At 42.2% G+C, this 10,694-nt stretch overlaps 1 protein-coding gene across 4 annotated transcripts in view; it reads left to right on the top strand.

Moving 5' to 3' along the window:
• Positions 1-9,645, top strand: part of LOC111863504 (homeobox protein OTX2-like) — a 96,761-nt gene extending 87,116 nt beyond the window's left edge. For 3 of the 4 annotated variants that reach the window (XM_033751091.1, XM_033751092.1, XM_033751093.1), the window contains exon 7: positions 2,565-2,939. In XM_033751091.1, the coding sequence (XP_033606982.1) occupies positions 2,565-2,645 (81 nt within the window). In that variant the 3' untranslated portion in view covers positions 2,646-2,939. Of the gene's footprint in view, positions 1-2,564; positions 2,940-8,867 lie in introns of those variants that run through there. The other variant, XR_004512913.1, reaches the window with a different exon arrangement.
• The last annotated feature ends 1,049 nt before the right edge of the window (positions 9,646-10,694 follow it).

Genomic DNA, 10,694 nt, shown 5'->3' with positions numbered 1-10,694 from the left:
TATTGTTTATCTTAAAAACCAGGACGATGGATAAAGTCCAAAAACCCAATATATCAGTGTGTTATACACCATCGTCAGAATCCTATAGTAACTACAATAGAGTAATATTAAGATGTTAATTAATTTCAATTTTAATTCCATTTTAAGTAGAAAACATCGCGTTCACGTGATATATAACTTTGACATAGAGTGCGTAGGCTGCATACGGCTGAAATTAGAACACCAAATTAAAAAATTACTTGATACAATTTTCAGTGCACAATAGGAGAACCGAGATCACCAAACTCAGCACGCGATAGGAGAGCCGAGATCACCACACTCAGCACATGATAAGAGAGACGAGATCACCATACTCAGCACGCGATAGGAGAACAGAGATCACCACACTCAGCACACGATAAGAGAGCCGAGATCACCACACTCAGCACCCGATAGGAGAACCGAGATCACCAAACTCAGCACGCGATAGGAAAACCGAGATCACCACACTCAGCACGCGATAGGAGAACCGAGATCACCAAACTCAGCACACGATAAGACAGTCGATATCACCATATGATAGGGTCTGGTTGAGCCCACTGTAAAGTCTTCCACTCAAACTATGATGTACCCTCCAAGATAGTCTGGACAGACAATGCCATGCTGTCGGCCCTGTGTCAGTTACGACCACTTAGCTTAGCTAGGGCCGATGTAGTGCCCAGTGTAGGCAGGTTATGCAGTGGTAATAGCCTAGGCTTCTCTTGGGTGGAGCCACATTCAAATATCGAACAGGAGACTGAGATCTTCGAAGTTTTTCCTCAGTCCGTGCAGGCTAATTCTCTTATTGCAGCTCGATTAAGTCACAGCCGCTTCCTTCCAAATCCTTTCCTTTTTTCATCAGTCGTCCTACCGTTCGCGGCTACGTACACTGGATACTGATAGCTTCGTAAAATTCTTCTTTATTGTCATGTGTAGAGGTTATGCGCGTGTCTTAAATGACGGGGTTTGGATAGGATGATTGGATTTACTGACACCTATTCACGCCAATCGGAACTACGGGCAATTACTCGTACCGCTGATCTACACACTTTAGAATTCACTGTTACACATGCATTGTAGTCCTTATTCTTCACTAGCCGTATCCTGGCAACGAATTTATGACTGACTCACTGTCACTTCAAATTACACAGGAAGTCTTCTTTTCATCGCTTAATTCCGTTCTTGCCATTTCTTCTCAGTCACCTTGGACTGACGTCTCTAGAACTCGGCTCAATTCTTTACAACTCACTCTAGCAAGTCAAAGTCAAAGTCACATTGCGACTGACGGTCAGTCAGTCTGTCTGCCTTGGTGTCGAACCCCCAACTGGGGCTCATGATCAATTTTTTTTTCTTTATATGAAAGTTACTGTCCTGATTTGGGGCGCCCTCTCTGATGAGAGGTCGGGTCTGTCATTTTTCAGTCATAGTCTGTGTTAGTAAGTCCATTGTCAGTATTTACATATATTTACAATCTAAACTTAATTCCTATTCCTATGTACAATATATACAAGGCCTCTGTCAATCCAGGCTCGGTACAGCAGATTATGCCCTCACTCTAGCGACATTCTTCGTCCCTCTATAACCCCTCGGCACGGACCACGTAGAAAACACAGCCTCTCTCTTGTTGAGAATGCTTGTTTACTGATTCGTTGCCTAACAATGGGCGTCTTATTGTTACACGCTTACATCTCCGCAGGAACGAGTTTACCGAGTCGTTACCTAGTAGTGGGTCAATGTCACAATATTCTTTGAAGGAATTTGTTGATTTATGTTCGTAAATTTTCTGAATCTTTGTGGACAATGAAATAAAATTCGAGTGCATTTACAGCAGTGGGGGTGTAGTTCTGATGAGTTTAAATTTTGAGGGCTTGAGTAAGAAGTACGCAGTAACAACTGGGAACATGGGAACCATCTCAGCATTTGCTTGGCGACAGAGAAAAACCAGGAAAACCTATGTCGAGATAGCCGGTCGCAAGAACTTTCGATTACACACTGACATCTAGCGAGCAGTCTGCCAAAATTAAGAAATTAGTGGAAGTTCCCTGAGTCCACCTTAATAAGCACACTGATACAATGCTAGAAAATACACAAACTGTCGATTATGATATGAAATATTTTGGCTATGAAATTGAAGAGAAAATAACAGTTTCCTTGAAATTTCTTTCTGAGTTCTTACAAGTACACTCACTATTTTACACATTTCGACACTGAAGATGGAGGCAACTTATGTCTCTGAAACATTAAACACATTGGTCTAACGACCACAGCTCTGACTTACACTCAGCCGCGACCTTGGTTTTACCCGCTGAAGATCATCTCACACGTCGCACCTTCCAGGAACACGTCAGCTCTAAATCAATTCCTTTCAAATCCCTTACCAGTCCATCATACATCATAATATCTGACACTGCGTTGTTCAGGGTCATAAAAGCGTCGTAAAATAACCACTATCACATCCGAAACGTCGGAGGCACTGCTCACGTCCACACAGAACGAAGACACAAGTGCAGAATAAACATCAACAGTAAAATTATTTCTTCTTTCAGGAAAACAGCTTGGAGACATCGTGGGCGAAAAGCAGAGAAGAACCGTGGTTCTACAATTCATCTGGGTGGGATCGGAAATGAATGTGTGCACCGTGGCTCCGAGTTCGAACACTGATTTCAATTGCGCAGAAGCAGCGACTTGCTAATGGTGTGCTGCTTTCTGCCACTCATCAACGTTACTGAGAGTTAGTTGCATATCATCAAGCGGCAGGGGATGTTGCCATTTTAACTTAGTTAAACAGTGGGCTTACAACAGGAAACAGTTCGGTAGGTGCTAGTCATGAATTTCGTTGAACTGTCAACGGTGAATTTTGCGAAGAAAAAATTTCTCAGAAATATTTAACCTCAATAACTCGAAAATTTCTGGCCATATATGCAATGATAATTATCATTGCATATCATTGCATTATCCATCGAGTCTATTATAATAGACTCGATGGAATATTAACATAGTATATTAAGTGGTGCTCTTATCTAGAGGAAATATTTTCGGCCGAAATATACAATCTAATACCGGTTCACTTGTAAATTCCATTTCGGTCACTGTCTGTTCCTATATACATACATACATAGTATATCGAAAGGAGAACAGTCTTAGGCTTATATATATATATATACATATATATCTTAAAGTAAAATTTTGAAATCTATTTATATTGGTAAAACTTAGAAAAATTTCTTTCCTATCCAAAATGGTCTAAAACATGGAGATGCTTTATCGTTATTGCTTTTCAATTTTTCTTTAGAATATGCAATTAGGAAGGTTCAGGAAAACCAGGTTGGACTGAAATTAAATTGGACACATTAGCGGCTGCTATATGTTGACGATGTGAATCTACTGGGTGATAATGTATATACCACAAAGAAATACAACAAAAACTTTAATTGACGCAAGTAAAGAAGTTGGTCTAGAAGTAAACACAGAGAAAACTAAGTATATGTTGCTGTCTCGTTACCAAAATGCAGGGCAAAATCATGACATAAAGATAGGAAACAGATGTTTTGAATATGTTGCACAGTGGGAACGACGATAACAAATCAAAACCTGATTCAGGAGGAAATTAAGAGGACCAGAACCTTTTGTCTTCTCGTCTGCTGTCAAAAAACATAAAAATTAGAATATACAAAACTATAATTTTGCCTGTGATTCTGTATGGGTGTGAAACTTGGTCTCTGACATTAAGGGGGGAACATAGACTGAGGGTTGATTTGGAACAGGATGTTGAGGAGAATATTTGGACCGAAGAGCGGTGAAAAAAATTATAATGAGGTAGGCAGGGCATATAGAATGCATTGGAGAGAAGATAAATGCTTACAGGATTTTGTTAGGAAACATGAAGGAAAGAAAACTGCTGCTAACCCCTAGATTTTCACTGAGGTTATTATTAAATAGATCTTAGATAAATTGGATGTGGTGATACGGTCTGGATTGAGCTGGCTCAGAATAGTGATAGATAGAGGGCCTTTGTGAATGTGCTAATACACTATCTGGTTAAATGTAAGGCAGGGAATTTCTTGAACGGCTGAGAATCAGTTAGCATCTCGAGAAGGGCTCGTCTCCAACGAGATTTCAGCAAGTCCTAAGCGCTGTGGGTGTGAGCGCCTGTTCACTTCTCCCTTCAAACAGTTCCTACACCTTGTCCGTTAGTCAGCTCCCCCTATTTAGATGTAACAGGCCGTGGAGGCACATAGGGCTGTGAGACGTCGAGGTTCCCATATTTTCTAGATAATCGGCTGACAGATGGCGGTGAGGTTGCCAGCCTTACGTGCCGGCCGCGCTTTAACCCCATTTAACTCATTCCTGTTAGAGGCTGAATCGACCCCAGGGCCGTAATGTGGATGGAAGGATTAGGGCAATTGAGAAAGAAACCATCTCATCGGGACTTGAAACTGCCACTTTCTGGCTTGTAGCATAGTGCCTGAAGTAACTATTCCCATGGCCCCGACATGTGATGGATGCGAACACAACCAGCCCACACCGTTTCCAGGGGCTAGTTCGTGGACATACAGAAACACATGCGCGGAATTATAAGAAAAATATTTTTTCTCGTATTCAGGACTGCCGAAAATGTGTAACTACGTAAAAATTCGGAGATCACATTTCTTTGCATTTCATGCAAATTTGAATTATGCGAATTTTCTTTTCTCTTTTCTCTCTCTCTCTCTCTTTTTTCCCCCTTTCTTCTTTTCCCCTGTCCTTGTAACAGACTGTGGAGATCCAGTGGGCTGTGAGATTTCAAGCTCCCAAGTTTGTTAGAGAGTCTGCTCACAGATGATGGTAGCGTAGTTAGCTGAGACACAATGCTTCAAGCCGGAAGGTCATGGGTTCGATTCCCAACGAGGTCATTGGATATTTTAATTGACCTAATCCTTCTAGTCGCACTATGGCCCTGGGGTCTGCTCGGCCTCTAACAGAAATGAGTACCAGAAATCTTCCTGGAGGTAAATTGTGACCGGCCCGTAAGGTTGAGAACCTTAACGCCATCTGTGAGCCGATAGTCTAATTGTGGGAGCCTCGACGTCTCACAACCCTATGGGTCTCCACGGCCTGTTACAGGGAATTTCCAGTAGTGTTATATAAAAACATTAATAAATTCTCGCTTTATGGGCAAAGTTTGAAACAACCCAAATTCCCCCACCCACCCAAAAAAGAAATTCCCTGTGACAGGCCGTGGAGATCCTTAGGGTGGTGAGACGTCGAGGCCCCCACATTTTCTCTAGGCAATCGGCTCAGAGATGGCGGTGAGGTTGTCAGCCCTAAGCGCCGGCAACCCTTTATCCCCAGGAAGATTCCTGGTATTCATTTCTGTTAGAGACTGAGTCGATCCCAGGACCATAGTGTGGCTGGAAAGATTAGGTAAACTGAAAAAAAAATCATCTCATCGGAATTCGAACCAGCCACCATCAGGCTTGTAGCATAGTTCCTCAACCAAGTATGCTACCGCGTGACCCCTCCTTAATTAAGCAAAGAGACAAATTTTTCTTTATTTTAAATGAATTTAAGAGCCACGATTGGTCAGTCAGGCGACGGGCTGCTGCGGCTCAGTTTCCGGTAGAGGCAAAACATTTTCCTTCCCTCCACGTCGTCCAGACGGAATCTGGGACCCAGCCAGCCTCCTATCTAATGCGTGCCGAAGTGTCACTCCCCGGATGTAAAGCGGCCAGGGCGTGAAGCTAACCGCTCACCCCATTTGGTGCAAACGTCAAGAATGGTGGAACTATACCTCCACTTCCCATACGTCTTCATGGCGGGGTGCTTAACTAAGTAAGAGCAGGGAAAACTTTGCCTTAATAAACGGATGCTATTGGTAAGTTTGCATATAATTTGCAGTCTTGATAAAAGTGAGATGTTAGTCCACGGTGCGTATAGACTCTTGTAGCTGTATCATCAACAAAATGGTGGCCTTCAGAAAGCAATGAATGACCACGGCACGGCGGCGTTGCGTCTGCTAAGACGGATGTGCGCCTGTTTTGACAAGACTCTGTGTTAACACCTCTTTTCAGAATACAAAGTTGGTTTGCTGACTTAGTAATACACGCAAATTTAAGTCTGCTTTGAAGAGGATCTGTATACAGATCTGCAGACATGCTCTCTCGTATCGCAACGTTACTCTTGGTCACTCCCACAATCCAGAGGGCTGGACGCTGCCTCCTCAACCCCTGGTGCTGGGGTTTTCTCTGTGTTTCTTCGGGTTTTCCATAGGAGCAGCCAAGAATTTTCCAATTGGACAGGGCGGCCATGAGATTGGCTCAAGTTTAAGCTTATTTAAGTGATTTTGAGTAAAATTAAAGAAAAATATTGCCATGGACCGATTTTATGAAAGTTTGAGGAGTTGTGGCAATTTGAAAACGAGATGAAGACAATTAAAGGGTTATAATGAGTTTTATATTAAGTTCAATGTGAACCGAAAACAAATGTCGCCGGATTCGAGTTTCACATGAAGGGGATGTAATGCAAAGTTCTGACGTTTCTACAGCAGCGACTGTTCAGAATGTGGTACTGTGGGCTCTCATACCGTGTAGTCTTGTAGAACAATAGTGCCGTTTCGGAGGAATATGATGCCGCTGTCGTAAGTACTGAAGTATGTTCATCCGAAATGTCGGTATCCCCCTACAAGTCTATACACTATCACACCCCACAGGAAAACAATCACAATGCCTACCAAGTTGGTCTATAGGTAAAATTCTAGACTCGTATGTTACCCTACCTTCCGACACTGGGGCACGAGTTAGCGTGGTTGGTTGACGCGCTGTACTACAAGGTGGAAGGTCACAGGCTCGATTCTCGATAAGGCAATTGGATTTTTCAATTAACATGACCCTTCCAGCTGCATTATTCCCCGGGATTCTACTAGGCCTCCGGCAAAATGTGCACCAGAATCCTCCTGGGGTTAAAGGGAGGCCGGAGCGTTAGGCTGACAAACTCACCGCCATCTGTGAGCAGACTGTCTAGAAAATGTGGGAGCCTCGACGTCTCAGAACCCTATGGGCCTCCATGGCCTGTTACAGGGATAACTCTATCTCTTTCAACACTCGACACTGCTCCTGAAATAGCGTCTTTAAGCAATTCACGCAAAAGGAATGTGATTGATAGAAATAATATTTTCTGTTGTAAGCCCACGCGTCACTGCAAGAAACACAGTAAAGTTGTATTTGACCTCAGCGGTCCAAGAAAGTTTATGTAGGAACACTGGACGTTAGAAGTTCATATAGCCTTATCCATAATGCAGCATTCAGGCGTTGTGTGAAGCAGTTGGTTTGAAATGTGTGGCGTCTCATCACCTGATGAATTTCCACTTCGCAAGCAAGTTCGTTTTGCGCGTAAAGGTGAAAATTGTGAGTCTGCGATCAGTAAATGATGAAACCAGAAATCTGTTGAGACGTCAGATATTATTTCAATTATTTGTTATGAATGTTTTATCTAGTCGCGCCCAATTTATAGAACGGAAGTTTTGTGCCGATGTAAATGTTAGACAGGTACAAGAGTGAAATATTTAATAAAAAAAACGCAGAGTAAACACTCGCTAACCCGAAGAAATTGGAGGGGGCATCCGGATAGAGCGATAATCCGGATTAGTGAAGCAAGAGGTAGCCCTAAAAGATAAAAAAGACTTACTTAGAACACAAATAAATAGAAAATTTAATGATATAAGCAGTGATGAAAATATGAGTAAATAAATATATATTACCGTAGGACCTTTACTTAAAAAAGACAATATGTATTTATTCATCGATAGAAGACTCAGTAGCTGTACTTGCTTTGGAACATAACGCAGGTTTGAAGAAACTGTCTCAAGTTTCAGATCCTAAAGGCTTCTGATGGAGGTGTATATTGTACAGCACTCATTATTATTGGGGTTTTCCACTTTTGCCATCTTCCGGTATTGTGGAAACTAGAAAAAACTATGTAACTCTCTCTGTCAAATGACTGAGATTAGCGCTTTCTAAGGGACCCAACTGAGTAGGTGTCTTCCCCCCTCACCTAAGGACGGAAACATATTAATTTTCCGAAACGTCTTGTTTTCCAGTTCTTAGAATAAATGGGAAAACTGCAAAATCTTAGTAATTCTGAGTGTCAAACTTTTGTCGGTACAGATAAGTGGTTCATCTGCCTTCCTAAATGTCATGTGTCTTTTTAAAGTATGTATTCAACTGTGAACAGAATTTTCCACATTTCGATCCGGACTATCCGATATCCGGATTAATTATAATCGGATTAGCGAGGTTTTACTCTATTTATATATTGGTAAATGTATGTATAGACGGTAACACACTCCTGTGTAGAGGCGAATCGGAGGACAACACGCTACTTTATCCAATACTTAGCCAAACAAGTTGGCGCTGTATGTCGAATTACCTCAGACTGCCCAAAACACATATGTAGCTAATTACGTACTTTTAATATGTAAATCTTATAATATAGGCCTATAAAGATACAAAAATATATGAGATTAAGCCAGATAGGTAAATGTTCTGTGATCTAAGTGAAAGAGTCGACTTTTTACATCGATTTTAAATGTGTACGATATACAAGAGTGAAATATATCGATAATCAGTTTAAGGACTGAATACGTGTCTTTTTCATCTTTTGTTTGATTAGCAAAACAAAGAATACTTCTGTTTCTGTTCTCACGTCATGTAAAGTGTAACCAAGTGTAACATATGAACTGTAATGTAAAATATTAATAATAATTTGTGAGCGGACAGAGTGGTAATGGAACTTCATGTTTACTTCTTTACGGCTACATTCCACACTTATACCATTCTGAAGAGTGTAATTGTGTCTGTAATGTTGTGTTCTAGCCGACCGCCGTCCTGCAGATGCCACGACTATCTCTCGAGATGAGACCTTAGTCCCAGGGATACAGGGACTTCGGATACCGGGGGGAGAACAACCTTCGTGGTTTATATAAATTCGGTGGCCTCCAGAACCAGCATCGTGTATTACTGTTTTAAGTTAAAATTCCGTCCAGTGATTGTCAATCTTTACGTTCGTCCTCCTACAAGCTCGCCTCTCACTGATCACTCCAGTCGGCATCCTTATTTATATTCAAAGCAATTCGCTCCCGTCTCGCTGCCACTCCTGTAACTTCCATCTCCTCCTGTGTCTTGACTCCGACTGTCTGTTCACTCACCCTCAGGCAGCTCCCAGCCACAAGTCCCTAAGTGGCCGTCAGTAGAAAACAAGAGACAGACAAGGGTCATGCTAGGCGCCAGTCCCGCATTTGCCTACCGATATGTTTATCTTAAACCTTTTCAGGTCTCCGAGGTACATGAGCAGGCAAATCAAGACCCCTTCTGGCAGGTCTCGCACAATGTCAAATCATGGATTTATCACGCAAAATCCTTGCCTATCTCGACGGAAGAGAACACTAGGACCAAACTGGCGACATTGATGACAATAGTGGCACCAAATGCGTAAGGAAGACTATGTTGAATTACAATTAGACGGTCCCGGGATGGTACCTCGCCGTAGGAGCGCCTCTCAGGGTGTGAACATAAAGTATAAATTGGTCATAAGCACAATTAAATAATTTTAGCGAGGGACGTACGGTTATAGTATGGGTGTGAAACTTGGTCTCTCACACCAAAGGAAGGACATAGACAATAGGTGCTTGAGAACGGGGTTCTCAGGGGGATATTTGAACGCTGAAAGGTTTAAATAACAGGAGACTAGAGAAAATTACATGATGAGAAGCTTCATAATTTGTTCTTACCAAACATTGTTACAGTGATCAAATTAAATAAAATTAGAGAGGCAGAGCATGAAGCATGATAGCGAAGCGTGATTAGAAAGTTCAGATAAGGAAACCCGAAAGAAAGACCACTGGGAAGACTCTTTGGAATACGCGGGAGGGTGATATTAAAATGGATCCTATATAAACAAGATGGGAAGGAGTGGACTGCATTAATTTGGCTCAGGATAGGGACCAGTTGCCGTGGAATAATACCGCGAGGCGTCTTCCTTTAAGGTAACTCTTCATTGCTCACTGAAAAACAAAGAACATAGACTAGCAAGATATGCAAATAAAATAAAACACAATCAAGTCATGGATGCAACATAAATCAACGAATTAAAGGGGAAAGTTATGTCGATTCCTAACGCCAGTGGCGGGCTGTTATGAACACGGCGATCAGCCTTTGGGTCCCATTAAAAAAATGGAGAATTCTTGTGTGCCTCTGCTGCTATTGGCTTCTCAAGAAGATATTCTCGTTGAAAATCAACTGGAACATTTAACTAATTCCGTTTGTAGGTACGGTCTCTGTTGACAGCTTTCACTGACATACTCTTAAAATTCATGACCATCGAGGAACCCTTGGGAATCACGATTTTCACTGAATATGCGCACGATCAATTTGAAAACTTCTGCAAGGACATCACCACAAAACGAGCCTAAGGATAACAGCCTACGGGCGGAGTACTAAAGGAAAATGTCGCCTCTGTGGTCTAGTGGTTAGAGTTCCAGAGGTCCGGGTTCGATTCTTGGCGCTACCAGATTTTCTGAGAAGTAGTGAGTCTGGAACGGGGTTCACTCAGCCTCGTGAGGATAATTGAGGAGCTATTTCAAGGAAATAGCGGCTCCGGTCTAGAAAACCGATATTAACGGTCGTGGGGATTCGTTGCGCTGA

The sequence above is a fragment of the Cryptotermes secundus genome, unplaced genomic scaffold (genome assembly GCF_002891405.2).
Source record: "Cryptotermes secundus unplaced genomic scaffold, Csec_1.0 scaffold63, whole genome shotgun sequence".
NCBI classification, from domain to species: domain Eukaryota; kingdom Metazoa; phylum Arthropoda; class Insecta; order Blattodea; family Kalotermitidae; genus Cryptotermes; species Cryptotermes secundus.
The sequence above is the reverse complement of the archived record's forward strand: the minus strand, read 5'-3'. Positions and strand labels throughout refer to the sequence as shown.